Source organism: Fukomys damarensis, unplaced genomic scaffold (assembly GCF_012274545.1).
Source record: "Fukomys damarensis isolate Sample0158 unplaced genomic scaffold, DMR_v1.0_HiC HiC_scaffold_18, whole genome shotgun sequence".
NCBI lineage: Eukaryota > Metazoa > Chordata > Mammalia > Rodentia > Bathyergidae > Fukomys > Fukomys damarensis.
The window spans coordinates 43,889,902-43,912,141 of record NW_022900930.1 but is presented as its reverse complement, the minus strand read 5'-3'; the positions used below and the strand labels follow the sequence as shown (position 1 = coordinate 43,912,141).

Genomic DNA, 22,240 nt, shown 5'->3' with positions numbered 1-22,240 from the left:
ACTACTTCATCCAAAGAACTAATTATCAAGTAATTGCATTCCTCTTATATGCAAAGCTTATGGGCTTTTGGACAGGAGGAGCAGGCTGCTGAGACTTCTGTCCTTGAGGAACATGTTGGATATCACTCCCATGGGACAGTGGGATCCACCATGGACACAGGCCAAGGAGTGTCACTGAGCATTGGCCTCCAGCCAGTGCCAGCCCTATGGCTAAAGAAAGGTGACTTGAAATTGCCTTATTTGGGCTCTGGAGGAAGTTCTCTCCAGACTGTAGTCTGCACATTTTCTTCTCATGACTCACTCTGTACACCAGGCCCAGTGGGAACTGGTCCAACCTGCAGTGAGCATAGGGAGGGTTCCCATCCTTCCCTCAGCTGGAAGGGAGAGACCACTTCTAGCTGACACTGTTTAGATGCACTCTTTCATTTGAGATAACCAGAGCATGTGCTATGGAGTAGATGGACTTTATTTCGGCAGCCCCCACCTTTTTGGCACCAAGGACAGGTTTCATGGATTTCCATGGACAGGAGAGAGAAGAGGCTGGGGCATGGGGTTCTGATTTCAGGATGATTCAGAGAAGCATGAAACCCCTCATGTGTGTGGTGCACAGTAGGGTTCTTGCTCCTATGAGAATCCAATGCCCCCAATGATCTGACAGGAGGTGGCACTCAGGTGGCAATATAGTGATGAGAGCAGCCGGAAATACAAATGAAGCTTCACTCGCTTGCCTGCCACTCACCCCCTGCTGTGTGGCCCAGTAGGTACTGGTTCATGACCTGGGTGTCGGGACCCCCTGCAGTAGCCAAACATAACTCAAGACAATTTTGCTCTGGGGTAGAGTCAATGCTTTGGGGAGTTGGCTTGTGGAACCCAGTCTCAGAACTTCACATCTCCACACTTTACTGTCTTATGTGGAACACTTCTTGCCCAGTGGTAAATATCTCATCCCACTGAGGAGACCAGCAGGCCCTGAGGAGCAGGAGCTGTGTCTTAGTCATCACTGTATCCAGTAGATAAATCTAGGTACCTCATGGCAACAAGATCTCCAACTCGACAGTTTTTTCTCCCAGGTAATGCAAACCAGAAATAATTATTCCTTTAGGAAGAGAATCCCCCAGAACACAACATTAAGCTAAGCAGTGACACACAGGAGAGGGTCGTTCATTCACAGGACTGCCCTGTCTGGTAGGACAATGAGCTCATTCCCAGTGCCTTTGATGGGTCCCCATTCAGCCTAGAACCTCAAAAGAGCCATTTGGAGTGTCAAGTGAAGAACCAGGCTTGTTGGCACTAGAAAGTCTTCTTGAATAAAAGGAAGTTAGGCCAGAACACCAGTGGGCTTGGGGTTGAGTAAAGAGAAGATGTCCCTGGAAAAGGGACTCTGAGTGACACTTCATTAGATAAGTGTGTATTGAATACTTACTCTGTGCCAGTTCTGATGCTTAGTGTTTGGAGGGGAATTAAGGTGGATCATGTCAAATGCAGAACCTCATGGGGTGGAAAAGATAGATAGACTAGGAAGAGAAAATGCTAGGGAGAACGTTCTTGTTCTGGAAGGGCTGAGTTTGCACAATAGGAAAGCATAGGACCCACCTTTATTCTTTATTCTGGACATTTGTGGGGTGCCTGCCAAACACATCATGGTCTAGGGCATCAGCCAGAAGGGATACGTGGTCCCTAGGACCTAGGAAAACAGATATATGCCTGGGGTAAGCTGGAGGATCATTCCAGACAAAGCACACAGACCCAAATGCTTTGACAGTAACCAGGAAAGACATCTGGTTTGAAGAACCAGGTGACATTGACATTCACAGCCTTCGCACTTTGCATTTTCCTAGAAGGCCTCCCTCGTGCTGTCATTCAGACCAGACTGGTGACCACAAGCCAGGGTGGAGCTTTCTTGTCCAGCCACAATGTGGAGGGGATGCATCACCTTCCAGAACTCCACCTGCTAAAAATAGGTCATGCACGGGGCTGGAGTCAGGATGCCCGAGGAGAGCCTTTGGGAGTTGTCAGAAGATGTTTGCACCCTGGGCTTTGTGGCTAAAGCCCTTGCTTCCTGGCATTGCTGGCTTCATGGGGAAGGAGCTGCCTAGACTACCTACAGGAGATGTTTGTGGGATGCTGACTTCTCCAGAACACCTCAAGGGATGGGCTGTGTCAGTGGCTGAGATCATGGAATCATTCCTCTTAGGCATAGAAATGGACCCTGTCACAGTTTTTGTGGAGAAGAGGAAGAGACAGCCTTGGTGGACATGCCCATAGGTGGAGTCATGGAGTACTGACTAAGGATGCCCAGGGAGAACTAGTGACTAATTTGGAATAAACGCAGTGCAGGCCTCTGATGTGTGTGGGAGGACCCTGCCCCCACCTACCCATCATGCATCGGGAATCTGCATGGAAATTAAAATGTGGACTGATAAAATGTAGAGGAGATACAAAACTAGGACCGGTCGCTGAGCTGTAAAATCATGGATTGAAGAAAGATTCAGGAAACTACAGGAGGTTGAAATAATAGGCCCAAAGTGTCACAATAAGGATAAACTATTTTGAAACTACAGGACATTAAATATATGATTCTATATTCATAGGAAACAAAAATCAGCCACAAGAGTACAGGCATTATAGAAAATGACTGAAAAGCACTGATTATTAAAAACAAACAAACAAACAAAACCAAATCTCTGAAGGTGTTGATTGGTCTGGGCCCCATGTCATATAAGGCAGTGAAGTATTTTTGGCAAGAAAAGAAACAGAGGGGAAAGCAAGGTGATTCTTTTCAGATATGTGAGGAACTACCATGAAGACAAGTGTTTATCACGCATTCCAACCCTCAGAGCAAAGGCCAGAGGGCAGGCAGTGGGGGTAGATTCACTGGAGGCGTCCACATAGGCCCTGAAGGACTTGCTGCCAGGGACACTGCCCTCATTCCTGTTTGGGAAAGGAAGTGGGATTAGGTGATCGCCAAATTCTGAGATCCCTCACTATTCTTCATCTGTGAGTTGCACCTGTACCAAGTTGGAGGTGTCTGTCTGTTGTGTGCATTGGTGCCAGCCATGTATGTCCCACACACACGGGAAGGGATGGCAACTAGTGTGTGCGTTGTGTGCTCCGTCCTACCTGCCTGTTCCTGACCTGGAAACCAGGTGCAGACTTCGTAGCCTCACTCTTCTATGTCTAAGAGTAAGGGTCAAAGCCCTTCCTGACCTCCCCCCAGTTTGGGGCCTCTGATTTCAAAAGTGATCCAGAGTGAAGGGTGACTGAAAATGAAGGGCCAGTTAATGCTTTCTCCATGTCTGGGACCCAGCTGTGAACCCCTGGACTAATGGCGCTGGTGAGACATCCCTGTCTCTCTCCACCCCTCCTCGGCAGGGACCGTCATTCTCATTAATGCCTGGAGATCGCAGACAGGTCACAGGCTTACCCCGAGTCACAGAGTTGTGCCTCCTCCCGAGTGCACCAGAACTCCCCAAGCAGAAAGTGGAAGAAAACAGCGCATCAGTCTAGACCTTGTTCATCCCCTCCGAGGTGCCAGAGGCATGAGTCACAAGCCCCAAGCCTGGCTGATGGGATTTCACTCAGTCCAAAGCCAGCGGTTCTTCCCTTACACTTTGTAGTCTCTGTATTCTCCTGTGTGGGAGGAAGCATTGCCTCTCAAATGAGCCCCTGCAAGAGAAGGCGGCAGGTTTGACCCTGGGCTATCATCTCTGGGCCAGAGCCAGAACCCTGGGCAAGTCTTGCAGTTACAACAGTTTCTCCATCAGAATGGTGTGTCAGGTACACACCAGTTACAAGGTTGTTTTAATACTGTGCCGGAGAAAAACTCAGATGGTTTCTACAGAAATGCTTCACAGGCTCTGTGGAGCTGTAGTAGATCGTGCTTGCCTAACAAGTTCTTTCCACCCACGCGCGGGATGCAGGAAAAGTGAGTCCAGGATGAGCTAACTGCTGCCTGGGATGCCTGCATCTGCTCTGGGCTGGAGCTGGTCTTGACACTCAGTGAATTCCCCTCTGGAGGCAGAAAGAGTGAATCCTCCTCCCGTGAATGAGCCTGTGATTATTTCATGCAGGAAAATAAAAGGGAAGGGTCTCCCTCCTCCCCTTCCCCCACACAGACTGTGCCTCCTTGTCTGGTTTTAAATTCTCAGTTTTAAGCCCCCAAGTTGAAGGCGTGGGTTCCAGCCCAAGTGAGGCTGAGATTTTTAGCTGTGTGTCCAGAGCAACTGGCCCCTCTTGGGCCTCTGAATGCCACACTGTAAAACAAAAGTTTGGGTGAATGTAAGAAAAAAGGAGTCTTGGGTCGATGGTGAACCTTTTCTTAACAGGAGTTAGGCAGGAGCAAATAATAAAATGTTCAATGCTGTTGGCTCCAAAAGAACAGATCTTTTTTTTAAAAACTTGCAAAACAGAGCCTCAACCATACCTCCCAGGGTTTCAGGGGCTCTTAAAACCATAAAGCTTTGTTTCCTGTCTGTGGCTAGTGGACAAGTTGGAAAAAGCATTAGATAAGGAGAGATGACAAGTCCAGATGTCCTTCTGAGCAAAGCCCAGCTCACAGCCGGCTTGCACGTTGCAGGGTCATGAGCTTGAAGAAGGCTCCCAGCTGGGGCCTCGTGTTGTTAGATCAGGAAACACAGGGCTTTTCCCCTCACCGCTTCACTCCACCTTCTTCCTTGCGCATTTTTTAGACTCTTTGCAAAAAGCCAGGTTACCAGAGCTGCCTGGAAATCCCCAGGCTGTGAGATTTAGATCTCTGAGCCTCAGTTTCTCCCTTGTGACAGTAGGCAGTCCAGGGGGCTTGAGGGCCCAAAGAGATGATGAGGACAGAGCCACAAGCAAGCCATTCATGTCCACCCGAGGGGTGAGGGGAGAACCCGGTACCCATCCTCCTCTCCCTTGCTTTCTGGAAGAGCACAGAGACCTGAAAAAGCCCTTTCTTCTCTTAACCACAGGGACTGGGGCTGCTGCAAATATTTTAAATTCTGGGCACCCAGGTTTTTATTAGTTGCAGTCAGCTGCCAAATGTTTCCTCCCTACCCTCCAGCAGCAGCCTTATCTGTCTGCCTCTGGGGGCTCTGAGAGTCCAGGGTCTCTAGAGAAACTTCCAGAAAAGTGAGCCCTTCCCAGCCAGGAGTTCAGTGTTCCTTCCCCTGGCACCAGAGAGTAGCTGTGACAGGTTGCATTGCTTGGATCAGGAAACAAAGCGGTTCTGTTTTCATCCGTGTGCAGTTCAGAAGGTGATGGGCTCCTGAGCCGCAATGTGGACCCCTTTTCTCAAAGGGTCCCAGGACTGCTTTGCTCTGGTAGCAAGAAATGTGGCAGTGGATCGTTGGTGCTAGACTCATGGGCAAAGGAGAAACAGCTAAGGTGGGTGCATCCTGGCGGTGCCAAGCTGCCCAGCTGGACAATCAGACGTAGCTCTGGCTGTCCTCTCTGCCCAGGCACCCTGGGCAAGTGGTGTATCAGATCCTGTCCCGCACTCCTGATTCTACCGACTGGGAGCCTGCATGTGGCCAGGGCTCGCCAACCACGAGGCACACAGAGAAGTCGCTTTAAAGTGACCTATTTTCCCAACCAAAAATAGGTCACTGCGTCTGAAAAGCTAAAGGGTGTTTATGCGGATAACAAAACAAAATATTTGAAATTGCGCACATCCTAGCAAATCTGGAAACTTGGTCCTTGGCCTGGGCGTTGCCCATGCGACCATTTGAAAAGCATGAATACCATTATTGTAACTGTTGGTAAGTTGAAACAAGCAAGTAACTAACATCACTCTTATTTGTTAGGTCGAGTAGGTGAAGAAGGAGTGTTGTAATTTGTTTTAGGTTAAATGAATGAATGAACTGTGTGCACTCAAACTGAGCTGTGTGGGTTGGACAGTAGGTTGTGTGGCAGTTTAGAGCTAGGAAGATTCATAGGAGAGATCAGCTAATCCCTTCCCTGGGTGAGCAGGCAGCCCATTCTGTAGGGTGGGCTGGTGACATGGCTAGGCTGGACGGGTAGTGTCCAGCCTGGCCCTGCAAAGGGTCCAAGTGGTTCTTTGAGGGGCCCCAGCCATGCTGCATGGTCCATGCAAAGGTCCATACCTGTGAGGCTGTTGCTAAGAATCTGTTCATTCCATATCTTTTATTGATACTAGGATTGAGTCCAAAGCCTTCACACCGAGCTATATCTCTAGCCTTTTTAAAAATTGAGACAGGATCTCACTGAGTTGGCTGGACTGGAACTTGCAAACTTCTTGCCTCAACACCTCAGTATGCTGGGACTACAGGTGTGTGTTACCATGCGCAGCTACTCCATGCCCTTTAATTGAGCACCAGACCCTACACTGGGCCTGAGAATACAGATTGGTGAAATAGACAGTCTTGCCTTTCCTCAGCTTACTGTGTAGCAGTGGAGAAAGATAACGTTCAGGACTCATTTCTCCATTGCCATGGTGATGGTTGCTGTGAGGAACCAGAGTGTGTCGTGGAGAGTCTGGCTGTGCCCAGGACTTGCATGGTCTGTGGCCTCAGCACCCAGCCAGGGCCAGCAGGACTGGTTGCTGGAGCAGGTATCGTGCCAGCTTCCTGCCCACAGAAGGGCTTGCCTGCTCTCAGATGAAGCAGCCTCTGTCCAAGTGCTTCCAGGTTGGAAGCACAGCTCTTGATTTACAGTAGTGGGCCCAGACAGATGGCAGGCTTTTTCCTGTGGTGGAGAGCATGACCTCAGCTGTCCGCCCCCACTACTCTCGCACAGAGCCACAGAAATTGGTGGTGAAATGCCTTCCCTGTCTCCCTTCCTTCCGTCTGACCCAGTGAGCAGCCCATCTCAGGCTGGAGAACTTCCCTGCTGCTCCTGAAACTATGGGTTCCTGACTTGCTCATCAGTGGGGGATAATTACACTGTGGGCAGACTCTTCGAATTCACCAGCTGCCTCCTGTTCATAGACAGCACATACCCCACTAAGCCGTATACCCAGCGCAGAGGGTCAGATCCAGTTTAATCCAGCTCAGCCACTGTTTATTGATGGAAAGTCCCAAGGGAAGAGAAGGCAAGGTACTAAATAGCTCAGGTGACCAGAGAAGGTCTGGATAAAGTGCAGATGTTCCCGCATCCACCCGTTAGTCCCCTGAGGCGAGTTCCTGTTATGATACAGGGCAAGGATGGCCTCACGGTTTATTTTGCATTCTACAAAGAAGAAAGGGACTCTTTATCACAACTTTTGGCTGGGGTTTAGGTGCCTGACATTTCTAGCTAAGCTGAACTCTGGTTGGATTTTTAAAAAATTATTCTTGGCTCATTCCAAAAATATTTGAGGACCCACTGCGTGTCTGGCACTAGGAACTGTGGGTGACATGAAAATGGGTAAGGCACGGTTTTGCCCTTTGGGGGATTTGCAGTCCAACAGGGTGGCAAAGCTCATGGAAAGATAAATGCTAGTGTTACAGGGAGGTAGGTCCCAAACTGTTAGATGTCAGGTGCACTGAGTTCTGTCTCCCGATACTGAAGAGTGGACTCGAGGACAAAGGAGATAAAGAGTAAGAACGGTTTTTTGAGAGAAAGCTCCTGAGAGACAGGAGGGGTCCCAGAAGTGAGTAGCTGTCAAGGCTCTTTGGCGAGGGTTTTTTATGCAGTGAAATCACCTCACAGCTCACCTTGGGTCACACAATAACCAGTCTAAGTATAGTCACTTAGCTACTGTAGAAAAATAAGGTACATAGCAAGCAAAGGTGCGTACCATATTTCCCCCGAAATAAGACCTAACTGGAAAGTAAGCCCTAACATCGTTTTTCAGGATGCTCATTGTAAAACATGTATAAACTCTACCCCAAAATAAGCCCCACCTAAGATCATCGACCAGACAGATGCATTTAGTACGTCTGTTGCAACACACAACAGATGTATTGAATAATAAAATAATAATGTTAATATATAATTAAATATAAACAAATAATATTGACATTAATACTTACAACCGATGACTATATAAATTATAATTAAGCATTGGTAGATACCAAGCAGGTGCCTTTGGATGAGAGGTAGATGCCTATGTAGATGGATGAGCTAAAGACTTACTGCCGAATGACCAATCAGGGCACAGGCACAATGCATGAATAATATGCGTGTCTGGTAATGTACAAACATGCTTGTGTCTAATACGACTCTTCCCAATCCATTACATCCTGCGTTGTGATGGGTCTACTTAACACACTCGTGTGAAATCAAGGATCATTTTCCGAATTTTGGTGACTGCAGTCTTTCGTTGCTTTCGTGTGGGCCGTCATTCCTAACTGCCATCGTTTTTGTTGCCGCTCCTGTCTCCCAAGTCTTCGGTTAACATTCGATTTTATGGACACCTCATGAAGTCCACCCTGCAAGAGGGCCGACTTGGGCGAAGAATTCATGGAATAAAGTACTGACAGCCGTGTTGCCAGTGTACGATAAGCAGGCTACACGAACAAGAAATGCTCGTGTAAGGAGCGCTCTATGGTTGGACATGAGAGATTGCAAATTCAGGCTGGAATTCAGGGTTTAGAGAGTTGTGGCAATGTGCCAGAAGATGACATGATTGTATTTGAGTTAATTACATCTTTGTACATGAATAAAGGAGTAAGTATAAATTGCTGTACATGAATAAATGTAAATTGTTTTACATGAGAAAATAAGACATCTCCTGAAAGTAAACCCTATCGTATTTTTTGGAGCAAAAATTAATATGAGATCTGGTCTTATTTTCTGGGAAATATGGCAACACAGAAAAGAACCCAGACATATGTGGAAGGGGTAGGAGTGTGGGTCAGAATGCTCTGATCCTCTCCACATGGTTGTTCACTTTTTCTGTGTCTGTTATGTTGCCCAGGCTTACTGAGCCAGATAGTGCTGGTTGCAGGATAGCCCAGAGCTGTTTATCTCTGGGGAGGCTGCAGGCCTAGTCATCTTGTCTCCATCTTGGAGCTTCTTTTCTACCAGCCCAGACCTTGACCACGGCCTGGTTTGCCACATCTCTGCTCCAACTCGTCCTGGGCCTAGGCCCTTTTGAACCACCTATCAGTTCCTACCTCACTCAGCTGTCTGAAATACTAGTGCAAGCAGTTGGTGTGAGCCAAGGACTAAATGACGGACTCAGAAAGCAAATGCTAGAGGAAAAGAAACAAAAATCAAACCCACTTGGATGAGCTATTTGAAGACGAAGGGCTCCATGGAAAATGCAGTGCAGTTTCCCCGCCCCTGGATCCAGAACTTCATGTCAGCAAGAAACTTGTCTGTGTGGTTGGCCTGTGTGTCTCAAGGCCTCATGCAATGCCTGGGACACAGTAGCACTCAATAAATATTTATGAATGAATTCATGATTAAATTTGACCTAGAGGTTTTGTAAGATTCTGAGAGGTAGAGAGAAGAGGAACAGAGAAATGAAGAGAGTAGGCTGAACCTCAGGCCTTGAGAAGCCATGTGAAAGGCCGAGCAAGTTATGGGCGATGCCAGGGTTAATGTGGATAAATGTCTGTGGATTGGATTAGAGATTAACCCAGAGCAGAAAGGGACTTCCACAATTCTCCTTGCACACCTGGCCAGGCACTACAAGTGTGGATGGAAAACTGATAGAGACAGGACAGGCATTACTGAGGCCACATGGTCTATGAGAGTGAGGAAGAGAGTGTGAAAATGCTGCTGTGAGGCGTGTGGTCTGCAAGCTCACAGGGCAGAAGCGTGGGTCAGTGGCTGCATGAAAGGGGGAAGAATGGAGGGCGTCCGGGGTAGGTCTGCTTTGAGATGCTGGAGCAGGTGGCATGTAGGCTGTAGGAAAGATGAGTGAACCTCACAGGCCATTTTTTAAAAATAGGCAACTAAAGAAAGCCTTGATCTTTGAGAGCACATGTAGGAACTCGTTAGCAACAGACAGCGGCATGCCATGTGAGTAGAGGGCCATAGAACGCACCAGTTAGACAGTGTGTTTGAAGGCTGATGTAATGGGGCGTCACGACTCTACAGTAGCAGGGCCCGGACTGATATTAAAAGTCGTCTTCTGGAAAAGGGAAAAAGAAGACACCTGGGCTCGGGTCTGGCCTAGCAAGCGTGAGCCTCGAGGCAGTCTGCCTGGTGCTGAGCTTTCTTGCATTGATTGCTTGATTGCTGTCCTCCCCTTGCATCATTTGCTGATGCAATCTCCAAGAGACTTTCAAACTCTGATTCTTCCTCATTGGCAACAGCCCCAGCCTGGCACAGCCTGGAATTTGCAAGTCATTGACAGACACTGCGAAAGTTAAATGTCGTTCAGGCACAAGTCTGGCTGTCTCAGCCCAAGCGCTCCCTCCTTAGCCTGCTTTCTGCTAAGCCACTGTGCTGAAGCTGGGCACATCCCTGCCTCTCTGTGCCTTTATTTTCCCTCCTGGAAGCTGGTGCTGATCACTTACTCCCCAGTCCTCCCTGACTGATATGATGTGACAAGTCCCATGTAGGACAAGTCCAGGCCTTCTGTGAGTCTTTAGGAAGCCTCAGTCACTGTGGTCTCTGGCAGGAGGAACAGCCTACAGATTTTAAATTGAATTTTAAAATAAGTCAGATGGTGGACATCCTTCTGGACTACTGGGTTTAATTTTAAACAAGCAAGTCCAGAGAGCCCTTCATTAAGGAAGAAAAGTATGTGTCTATTTTAATGTTTCAGATTGCCTCTTTCTGAGCTGAACTTCTGGGGAAAAGAAAGTCCTAGCACTTGTGGTTATGGAAGGGATTCCACAGCAGTGAGGTAGGAAGGAGATCATGCATGCGTGCTTGTGGCTTCCAATTCAGAAGTCTGCAGCAGCTCAGAGGAGCCGCTTGGCTCGCAAGAGTGCCGAGTGTGTGCACAGAGAGCTGCTCTGGTCCACTGCCCAGGACTTAGAGCAGCTGGGAGCACAGCTCTCCCCTCACGTACACACCCCATGCTGGGTGGAGTCTTGGACTTCCAGTGTGCCGTGCACACAGCACCCAGCTGGCCTGAAAGGGACCACCCAGAAGTGTGACACCCAAGGTCCACCCCACGCAGCAAACGCAAGACACAGACGTGCAATGCCAGGGCTATGTGACACCCGTGGTCGCTATGAGCGACTTGGGCTCAAGGTCAGAACTTGATTTTCTTCCCTGTTTACCTGCGTATTGGCTGTGTGAACTTTGACAAGTTGCAAGATCTCATTAAGTTTTCACCTACAAACAAATATCCCATTAGCCAGCCCATAGATGTCATGAGAATTGAGTGAGGGGATTGATGTAAAGCTCTGTGCACTGAGCCTGACACACGGTTGGCATTTGATGAGTGCTGGCCATCAAAGTCACTATTCAAAGAACACACAGAGCACTGTGATTTGTCGAGTGAGTGAATGAATGAGTGGATGAGACAGATCTGAGCTTATCAGAAGGGGAATGATTTGGTTCATAGGAGTAAGAAGGGGAGAAAACGTTCCACACTGGAGGAACTGGCACAGAGCCCATCCTGATTGCCTTCTTTAGGTGTTGGAAGGGACACTTCTCTTTCCTTTTTCCCCACCCACAGACACAAACTCCATCCATACAGAGACCCACAGGGGCCATGACCTGCACACCACCAGACACACACACACACAAGGACAACACTTGCCATGTGATCATGCACACAGACACACAAATGCAGACACTTGCTTCCAGGGACACATATACAGATTCAGACACAGAGTCTGGGGTAGGAATGAGGGCGGTGACGGCTGGGGCTTGCCCCTTCCCTTCTCCATGCTAAGTGCCCAACCTGGAGCCAGCTCTGAAGAGGGGACCCGTCCTGCAGAGGCAGGAGCAGGGCCAAGTTCCTGGGAGCGTGTGCTGGCCTCTGGCCCTGTGGCCAGCATCGCCTCCTGCTTAAGCCCCTCTGGCTGGCTTGTCCTCTAGCACCATGCCAGGGCTCACGTCTCCAGTCCTCCAGTCTGTGCCGCTACCCTGCAGCTGGGAGAGGATCTGTGAATGGAATGAGGTCAGCCCATAACTTTCCTCTTGGGCATGACGCATTCCACACTGGAATGCCAGTGGCCTCCCGGGGTGGGCAGAGCTTGTGGGTGGGATTAGACCTCAGGCCCCTTCTTGGCTCCCCCTTGTCCACGTGTCTCAGTGGCACGGGTCTTGTGGCCTGAATGACGGCTATAAAGGATCCAGGATCCAGGCTGGAAAACATAAGACTACTCCTAGCCTCTTTGCTTAGCTCTGCATGGAAGGAAAGCAGGGCCAAATGCCATCACTCCGGGCTGCATACTTTCCACCACCTTGCAGGACTTGTGGAGAGGGACCTGGCTTGGGACCCGGAAGCCTGCAGGAAGACACACGAATCCTTGGGCACTCAAATAATGGTTCTGTTCAGCCTCGTGGTTCATTTGCATCCTGGCTGGACAGGCTGGGGCACTCAGGGCGCTGGGCTCCTGCCTCTGAGCCTGGCTGTCACCAGTCCCACCTCTCCCTCCCTGGCCCAGTGCAGGGTATGTTTCAGGGTGTTCTAGGGGAGGAAATTGGAGTCAGCTGTTTTTCTCATCTGTAAAATGAGGATGCACTCTATAAACCACCTGATTATCCAGCTTGAGGATTAAGGGAGAGGATGCCTAGAGAGGATTAACACAGGGCTTGGCCCTAGTGAGCACTCACAGTGGCTCTTACTATTTATTCCATATTGTAATTCATGGTATCTGAGAGTTGATGTGGCGCTGAGGACGGTGAAGGATGTGGAGGAAGTGGTGGGATCGTGATGAAGGCCGTGGGCATCTCAGTCACTTGTGCATTGCATAGGCCAAGCGGAGCCTTTCAGCAGACCCAGTGAGAGGGGTGTTAGAAAGAGCTCTCTGGTGGCTGCAACACACATAGAGGCAGGGACTCAGCCATGCACTGTTGCAAGAGCTGGCAGTGCCCCGCCCAGGCAAGGGCAGAAACAGGTGGACGTGAGATTCCAGAGAGCACTTCCTCCATATCTGTGCCTTGGAGGGGTTTAACAGTAACGCTGTAGCTTTGGGGACCGCACCCCCACCCCCATTCCTCTCATTCGTGGTGGCCTCTGGAGGACCTACTTCTGCCAGATCCCTGAGGCTCTGCAGTAGGCGCGGCATGGGGATTCCCGCTCTGTGTTGGCGAAGGAGGCGCCTTTCTCCCACTTTCCTCTCTGGCCTTCTTCCATCCCCAGCGTCTACCCCACTGGCCGACAGATGAGTACAGCAGGATGCGGGGAGCTTCCAGGGTCCCCCAAGGCTTTTGGATTGCCCCAGGTCACCCCACTCCCACTTCCCTTGCACAGCACCTGTAACTGCTCTGTGCTGTGTGCTCACCACGAGTGCCTGTACCCTCCTGCACAGCCTGTGACAGAGGCAGGCCTGCAGCCCACCGGCCTGTGGTCACCAAGGAAGGACCTGTGCTTGACATCCCTCCAGGGCCGACCAGAGACATAACCTCTCCTTCTGTGCCTCCTTTTCCCCAGAACCTGAATATCCAGGTAGAGGACATCCGGATCCGGGCCGTCCTCTCCGCCTTGCGCCATCGCACCCCGGTCACAGAGGGCTACGTGGAGGTGAAGGTGGGCAAGTCCTGGAAGCAGATCTGCGACAAGCACTGGACGGCTAAGAACTCCCATGTGGTCTGCGGCATGTTCGGTTTCCCTGGGGAGAAGACGTACAACACCAAGGCTTACAAGTAAGAGGGCTGTGCTGGCCAGGGGCTTCCTGGGCTTGTGTCCTCCCTGCTTCTCCTGGCGATGGACGTCCGTGGCCTGGCATCCCTCCAGCAAGAGCCTTAGCTTTGAGGAACTCACAGTCCCATGGGAGGAGGCCCCAGACGCCTGAGATAGTGCAGAGCGAGGGCAGTTTAGACAGATCCCACTTCTCTGTGCTGACAGCCAGGTAGGGGACCACATGGGCCAAACAAGGGCCAATCTCAGACTGGGCAGGGCAAGCTGGCACTGACTTTAGGAGAAATGTTTACTCGTCCTCAGCAGTGTATTCTGAGCAATCTGGAGCTGGTGGCAATTGCTAGGTAATTGAGAAACTGACCAATTCAGTTCCTTTCACTGAAGCCTGCCCGTGTTATAGTGCCCAAGGTTAATACCTCCCAAGGGGAAAGAGGTGATGACAGGACTTCCTTACTTAACCTGAGGGTCATCCATACTTTAAATCATCTCAAGATCAGGTACAATATCCAATGCAGGGTGCTGTGTAAATTATTGTCGTACTTGTACTGTTTGGGGGAATGGAAAAGTCTGCACCTATTCGGTACCAACACTCTCTTCTCTAATTGTTTTCTCTCTGAAGTTGGTTGAATCTGCCCATGCAGAGCCCAGGCTATGGAAAGCTGGTTGGTAGTGGGGTTTTCCTGTCTCCTCTGTGGAATTACACCAATAGCAGCTTCTGCTGAGTGCTTACCATCTGCCTGGCACTGCCTGGCCCTGAATCCTGGCAACACCAGCGGGGATTAGAGGTCTATTCTAGAGATGAGGATATGGAGAATTAATAGGTGGAGACATGGGGAGGCCCGAGGCATGGAGAGTGCGTGTTGGTAGCCCTGGGACGATCACCTTGGTGAATGTGAGCCACCAGACAGGGCCCAGAAGGTGATGGTCCCAGTGGTCCCACCAGTTGGCCAGCACCTGCCCTAGTAAAGGCAGCTCTTCCTACCCATGGGAGCCAAGAAAAGCAAACTTCTCCCCCAACAGGCTGCCCTCTGGACTGGCTCTCCAGGTCCCGCAAGCTGGCCGGAGGAGCACATGGCTTGTTCACAGTTTGAAAGCTGGGATTGAACCTCCTGTCCTGTTCTTTCCACCGCCCTGTCTGGTTTTGCTTTTGGAGGAGGGAAGGGCCTTGAAGAGCAGGAGGGGTACAAGGTGGCAGTGGCAGGCACTGTCCCATTGTGATGGGCTACGAGTGACACGTGCCTCTGGAAACCAGTTCCTCTTCCGGGTGGGAGGCCACAAAACCCAGTTTTTCTCTGTCATTTTGGTAGTCTTTGGGGTGACATCTGCTCCAACAAGAAAGGGAGGTTTCTGATCTTTCGTGGTGCCGCAGGGGCTGGCTTAGCTGGCACAGGCTAGAGGAGCTCGGGACAAAGGCCCTGGGTGCGGCAAAGCCACGGAGATCTGCCTCAGTCCTCAGAGGAATTGGAGACCCAGGGGGCAGTGGCTCAGTTCCCTGCTATTCCTGCAGAGCCCCAGGAAAGCCCAGGACAGCTCTAGGATGATTCTGGTCCTCCCTAGGAGCCCGGGAAGCTCAGCAGAGCTCATCTGGGGACAGATCAGAAATTGAGGTTCACAGAAGCCCTGAAGCCAATCCTGAGGGCTGGCCAGGCCAGCAATCTTTCCCATCTCCTGTCACCCTTCCTGTAGCCTGCAACTGCTGTTGCTGACATCGTTCGGGTGAGGCCTGAAAATGGCTTGTGGCTGGAGGAAAATTGTTGTGAAGCAGCTCCCAGCCCGTATATGGAGTAATCTCCCTCCATCCCTCCAGGCCCCTATGGACCTTATAGCCCTGCAGATTCATCTAGTCACCTCTGGGGCTCTCCATCTTGGGGTCTCCCCCGTGTCCTGCAGGGGGCTCCCTCTGACCACCTGGCAACCTGCTGGCCACTCATAGACCTCAGTTTCCCCTACTGTCTCAGAGCCTCACTTCCTCCAACATCTGCAGATATCCAGAGCACCCCTCCTCCTGTGAATGGAGCCAGCATCCTCACCAAGTATGGCGTCTCCCTTTTCTGGCTTCTGTGCCCTGGAGCTGACAAAGCTTTTCTGTCAGGACCCGCAGCTCTTTGTAGTCCCTCCTCATCATTTTCTTCTCAGTGCAGGGCCTGAATATTGACTCTGGTTTACTGACGTGGCTGCTGAGTAGCGAGTCTGCGTTTGATGTCACAGCTCAGGAGTTAGGAAAGGATCTGACAGTTTGGTGGGTGGGCGAATGGAAAGGTGGCCCCGGGGATGCCATCTGAGAGTGGGCTGGTCTGATGTAGAGGAAGGGATGCAGATGGGGCTGGTTACAGTGGACTAGCATTCAAGGCCCACTCGCCCACAACAAGGTCTGGAAGGCACACCTGTCCCCGTGACACTTGTGAAGGATCCCCAGCAACTCAGAGCTCTGTCACACTTCTTCCCTAGAGGCTGGAGCTCACACTGGGCAAGGCAGCCACAGAACTGGAATCTAAATGTCATGGTAGTGATTCAGGACTGGAGGGCCCAAGTGGTCCCATTCAGCCACCGAGGCACGGGGCGAGGCTCCTGTAAGGGGCAGCAGAGTCAGGCAGCCATGAGAATACTCTCAGACTGCAAGACTTTGGCTGGGGGCGTTGACTGCTCTTTGAAGTAAGCTAGGAAGCCTGAGTCTGCCTTGCTCTGCACATGCGGATGAGCCCCAGGCAACTGAACAGTCACAGCCCCTCAGTCGATGCCCAGACCTTGCCATTTTACCAGGCCAGCACCCCAAAATGAAGGGGAGGTGGATCCCCTCAAGGGAGGGCCTCGGTACCCACCCAAGAGGTATGCTATTGCCCTTTTGCCAGCCTTCTCCTTAGGGGCCCTTTACTGGGATGACTGTGCTCTGGGGAGAAGGAAATAATCAGGCCTTTTGGTGATTAATGGACACTGGTTCCGAGCTGACACTTATTTCAAGAGACCCAAAGCAGCCTGCCAGTCAGAGGGGCTTGTGGAGCTTTAGCTCAAGTCTGCCTCATCATGGGTCTAGTGGACCCCTAACTCTACCCTATGTGATTTCCCCACTTCTGGAAAGCATCATTGGAACAGACATATGCACAGGTGGCCGGATCCCATGAAGTCTGGCTTCCCCTTTGGCTGGGGAAAGCCGTGAGGACTTCGCGTGTTCAGTGGAACTGGTCCAGCTCAGTGTTTCTACTACCGCCCTGCCATGGTCCCAGAGACCTCTTTCATGAGTGGGCTTAGGACTCCCAGATCATCATCTCTCCAATCTCCCTGCTGCCTCCCTGCATCCCTGGGGCTGGTCAGCTGTCAGAATGAATCACACTGGTGTGGGGAGGGGTGGTGTGGCTGGTGGAGGCCTGCCCAGGGTCAGGTGGGCGGTGCATTCCTCAGAGCTGATGTCAGATGGAATCGAGATGCCTGGGGAAGGCGGAAGAGAGTCTGGGGCAGCTCTGCATGCTGGGTCGCTTTGGAGAGCTCAGTATACTGTTCCTAGAGAGGTCAGTGTTCTCTGACAGCTGGAAGCAACAGGAATTTCCTGAGCCAAGGCCAACCAGCACGGGTCCGACCAGTCTTCACGCAGTTGGTGTTTCCTGAGTGTGTGGGGGTCAGGGGAAACAAGCTTCCTGGCAGAGGGGCCTTGCAGGAAGTGGGAGGTGCAGGCAGTGGTTCTTCGGATTGTTAACAGTCCCCGTGGAGCCTCTGCTCTATGATGTCACTGTAGTGAACACACTTCCAGAACTGTCCAAAATAATTTTTATTTCAGTAATTCTGTGTTGTACCTATAGATATACTATAATTGTCACAAGTCTTAAATTTGGATCAAGGAGAGATGATGATGGCATCTGGAGGATTTGCCCTTCCTCTATGTTTGTAACTCATTCACAAGGCAGATATTTCCAGAGCAGCTGGGCCAGCAGGGACAGGACTCCACTTCCAGCCCATCCAGGAGTCTGCCCAGGGTGCCCTTGGGTAGCTCAGCTGGCGGAGCAGAGGACTGGAGACCCAACCAGACCAGCCTGCCCAGAGTACCTGCACTTGGCAGCTGACAAGTGACTGCCTGGCTTTCTCTGACGTCTTGATGAGTCTTGCCAAGCAGGGACAAGTATGTGGGCCCCGGGAGGTGGACAGCACGCACACACATGTGGGTCCTCCCTTCCATCTCTTCAAAGCTACATCAGTCAAGGCCCAGTTCAAAGCCCACTCTTCTGTGAGGTCATCTTTCTCACTCCAGCCACAGGGATCCCTCCTGCTCTCATTCCTTTTTGTTTTTAGCCTGTAAACAAAACAGATTTTTAAAAATATAAATTTCACAAACACATCCTATTTCTGGACATTGTTTTACGTGCTTTGCAGGTGTTAGCTCATGTAGCTGCCACAGCACTGTCTGATTGCCTTTGCTTTCACAAGTGCTTTAAGAGTTGAGTAGGCCTGGGGCCTCTGGCATTAATGCCATTATTGTGCAACAGGGTTAGTTAGAGATGGCTTGCTTGTCTTTCTGCCCTGGGATGACATAGGCCCTCCCCCGATGCTGGATCTACATTCTGGACTTTCCAGCCTCCAGAACCATAAGCCAAATAAATTCTACTGTGTAAATGATCTCCTCTGTGATATTCCGTTATAGCTGCAGAACATAGGCTAATACACAGGACAGTCTTGTGACGTACATATTTATACTACTTCTCCTTTGGGCATGAGGAAATTGAATCCTCTTAACTTTCCTGTTAACCAGTGCATTATTTATTGGTTCGAGGATGTTTTAGAAGAAAAGAAACATCACCTTATCTTAATCCATATCCTCCTGCCTTTAGGAGAAAAAAAACATAATAAGGGACAATTTACGTGTATCAGAAATACAGGCTACAGGCTCCCTTAGGACAGGGCTTTAAAGCCTCAATCTCAGTGATTTTCTTGGGTAAAGATTTAATCTGAAATCAGCTGCAGAATTTCATTACCATTGTAGTTTCCACTGCAGAGAAATTTATTGGATTTAGCCGACAGACACCTTCTGTAAGACTGTTCTCACTGGATTTACACTTTTAATCTTGTCTGTCACCGGGAGAGAGTTTAGTCAACTTGTACTGTCCATAGATCCAGAGAAAGAAAGCTGGGTAATAACAAGTGGTGGAAATTGTGGTGAAATTATGGAAGGGTTTGTATAGCCAACACTTCAGGGAGCATTTCTGGACCGGGGACCTCACCTGTTTCAGATATTTCTTCTGCACTTTGTGTTTACAAGTTTCGTTGTTATTATTTCATCATGTAAGAGCAGGAGGCTGTGTGCACCCCCGGGGTCCTGCCCCCCAGTGCCCAGCATGAATCAGTGACCTGGGGTGCTGGCAGCAGCACTGGGCAGAGACCCCTGCCTAGGCAGCAGGGCTGAGTAGAGCCATGCCCATCTGGTTCTGCCCAGCTTTGCAAGGCATCTGGGAGGCACCAGGATGTCCCCGGTCACCTGGCCCCTTGTGCTGTCTGCAGAACACTCGCTACGCGGAGGAAGAAGCGTTACTGGCCTTACTCCATGAACTGCACCGGCACGGAGGCCCACATCTCCAGCTGCAAGCTGGGTCCCCAAGTGTCACGGGACCCCGTGAAGAACATCACCTGTGAGAATGGGCAGCCGGTGGTGGTCAGCTGTGTACCTGGCCAGGTCTTCAGCCCTGATGGGCCCTCCAGATTCCGGAAAGCCTACAAACCAGAGGTGAGGGTGGGGCAGGAGGTGTGGCCACTGGCACCTGGGAGGGATGAGGGGTTAGGTTAGTAGGAGCAGAAGGGACCCCAGGAGGGAGGAGGAGACCAGAGTCCCTTTGGGAGGGCAATCTCTTGGCCAGGAGGGTACCTTGGTGTTGGCCACCACTGGCTTCTTGTGCATGAGCAGATGGTTCAATGTGGATAGACTCCTGCATAGTTCCAGGAGGAGCAAAGCAGCTGGGACTCTTAGGGACACTGCAGCTCCCCACAACACGTGCCACCAGGTACAATGCTTTCAAATGTGTTTTGGCTTATTTTGCAGCAAGGAAGGATAGCAACTGAGGAAAACTTTTCCAAGATGTAAAAAAAAAAAAAAAAAAACCTGGCCCTAACCATGTCCAAGTCATGCTTCCGTTAGTCACACTATGTTTATGTGAACTAGCACCATGATGGGGGCACCCTGGGGAGGAAAGATCCAAGACAGTGTTCATCTTCCCATGCAAATTGGCCATTCCTTCCCCACTGACAGATTCCATGGGATAAATGAGTTCTTCCAAACGCAGTAGGCTTACCTTTCCTCCCTGTCTTCCTCCATAGTCCTAAAGGCCCATTAGCTTGTCTTTTTCCTGCTTTTCTTCTTTCATCAGCCTACCAAATGGTCCCTGTGATTTGTCTGTTCCAGAAACTGCTGGTACGGGGGCCAGTGCGGGAGGAGGCTGCACCTGGGAAGGAAAGGACAGGGAGGAAAGGGTGGGTCACTAGTCAATAGGCCAGATAAAACCTGGGTACTTAGTAGTTGTCACCTGGGCCCGGGGAATTCCAAGTTAGCTGTGCACTGGCCAGGCATGAGTGGGAGACAAGAAGAAAGACAGGCCTGGGGGGCAGTCCTGCTGGGGCGAGATTACGGGTGGCAGAAGCACTTCCTCTCCCTGTGTATCCTCCTGCCCTCTCTGCTTCCTGTCCCATGCGTCCCCCTTATCAGCACCTGCAGACCTGCTCTTGGGACAACTTCTCAAAGAGAAAGGTACCTCTCCCAGGCTGGGCAGGTGTTTGGACCAAAGCCTTAAATGCAGCCCTCGGCTTGCATATGGGAACTACTCCGTGTGGCTTCCTGCCATTCTGGGAGGCAGTGGTCCTGCCTCCTCAGTTCCCCTGGCCTCAGAAACGCACAGATGTGACCGTACCATCAGCAGCACCTGCAGCCAGGGCATGGCGCTCCTTCCCGGTCCTCCAGAGACCAGTCCTGTGCAGCCTCCTGCCCTTATTTGCCCCCTACCACATGGTCTGATGCCCACATCTGTCCCCACCCTGAGCCTGAGCCTCTGAATTTTCTTCGTGTGACCAGATCCTACTGTTTTGGAATTCCTCTGCTGTGAGGCTTAGAGCGAAGGAATCAAGTTCATCCCAAACCATCGAAAGGACAGCGGGAAGCTTACATCACATTTTCCTTGGTTTCCTTCTTCCCTCCAGAGCCAGCTGACTCTCTGCCTGACCACTGTTGAGCAGGCGGGTGAGGTTATTTGACACTTTGCCTCCTCGAGCTCAGGATTACGTGCTCCCTGGGAGGGCCTCGAGCCCAGCTGGACATCTTGGGAAGGCAGGTCAGGGAAGTGAGGGTCACAGTTCTGCAGAAAATTGGCTGGAGCCAGCAGTTTTTTTCATTGTTTTGTTTTGTAAAGTGAGAATAAACGTTCCTGAAACCATGGGATATTTTGTACTCCCATTTGCTCCCCTTTTTTCTGCCCCTAGTGCCAGGGTAAGAGTAGTCCTGGGGGTCTGTAAATTTGGGTGCTGCCCTAGAACCCCACCCTACCAGGTGCTGTCACAGAGGAGAGAAAGAGGGCCAGAAGATGAGGAGACAGCTTCATGTGAAGCCCTCGAAGTGACTGGTGGATGCGGATGCTTGAAATGCACCACCTCTGTCCGAGGCTGCCCCATCCCGGTCATCGGCAGGGACTGAGGGCTCATGAGCTAAGGACGGCATCGGCCAGGGTAGGACAGGGACTCTGGTCTGATCCGGCCCGAACAGCTGCACAGTCAGTGTCAGCAGTGGCTCAGCCTTCTAAGCCTCCCGCGACACACGTGCGCACGTGTGCCTGTGCTCACTCACATGCATGCAGGTGAGCGTTCACACACACACGTGTGCACAGAACACTTAGCAGGACCGTGTGTCTCTCCAGCAACCCCTGGTGCGGCTCAGAGGCGGTGCCCAAGTCGGGGAGGGCCGAGTGGAGGTGCTCAAGAACGGAGAGTGGGGGACGGTGTGTGACGACAATTGGGACCTGGTGTCGGCCAGCGTGGTCTGCAGAGAGCTGGGCTTTGGGACTGCCAAAGAGGCCATCACTGGCTCCCGGCTGGGGCAAGGTAAGGGGCAGGGCTGCTGCCCGGGGGCCTCTCTTCCCGGGACAGCATAGCCTCTCTGGCTCTTGAGCTTTCTCCTCCTTGTAGCAACTGCCAGTCCTTTAGGGAGGCCCCGGCCTCACCCAGACAGTCAGGGCTGGGAGGGGCCCTAGATGATGCCGGGCCCCCATTTTATGGATTTGGAAGTTGAGGCCCAGAGAAGGGAATAAATGAGGAAGGTTAGAGGACAAACTGGCAGGTGGTAAATACTCTGAACTGGGTTTCCCAACTCTCAACCCTGTGCTCTCCGCTGCCCCACCAAGGAAGCTGGGATTCGCAGGCCCTTCCCCCAGTCGAGGCCCTCAGAAGCCATCATGCTGTAGGCCACACTGGACACAAGAGAACCAGATGTCACCTTCCTTTCCACCCTGATACAGTGCCACATTGTCCCCATTAGCAGAGAAGGAGTAGGATCTCCCTCTAATGAGAAAGAGACTGGTGTTTATTAAGTGTACAGAACAAATCTACCATATGAGCAAAGAACAAAAGAAGAGGAGGCTTTCC

The 22,240-nt window shown here is 51.1% G+C and overlaps 1 protein-coding gene and 1 long non-coding RNA gene across 5 annotated transcripts in view; one reads left to right on the top strand and one right to left on the bottom strand.

The window, feature by feature from the left end:
* Positions 1–22,240, top strand: part of Loxl2 (lysyl oxidase like 2) — a 76,865-nt gene that overhangs the window by 35,838 nt on the left and 18,787 nt on the right. For all 4 annotated transcript variants that reach the window (XM_010623921.1, XM_033765486.1, XM_033765487.1 and 1 more), the window contains exons 4-6: positions 13,436–13,647; positions 19,124–19,346; positions 21,517–21,700. In XM_010623921.1, coding sequence (XP_010622223.1) covers positions 13,436–13,647; positions 19,124–19,346; positions 21,517–21,700 — 619 coding nt within the window. The remainder of the gene's footprint in view (positions 1–13,435; positions 13,648–19,123; positions 19,347–21,516; positions 21,701–22,240) is intronic.
* On the bottom strand, positions 17,402–20,055 carry LOC117286764. The gene is made up of 3 exons (XR_004517884.1): positions 19,909–20,055; positions 19,250–19,380; positions 17,402–17,921 (listed from the first exon to the last, which is right to left on the bottom strand). It is a non-coding gene; the product is annotated as an uncharacterized LOC117286764 (long non-coding RNA).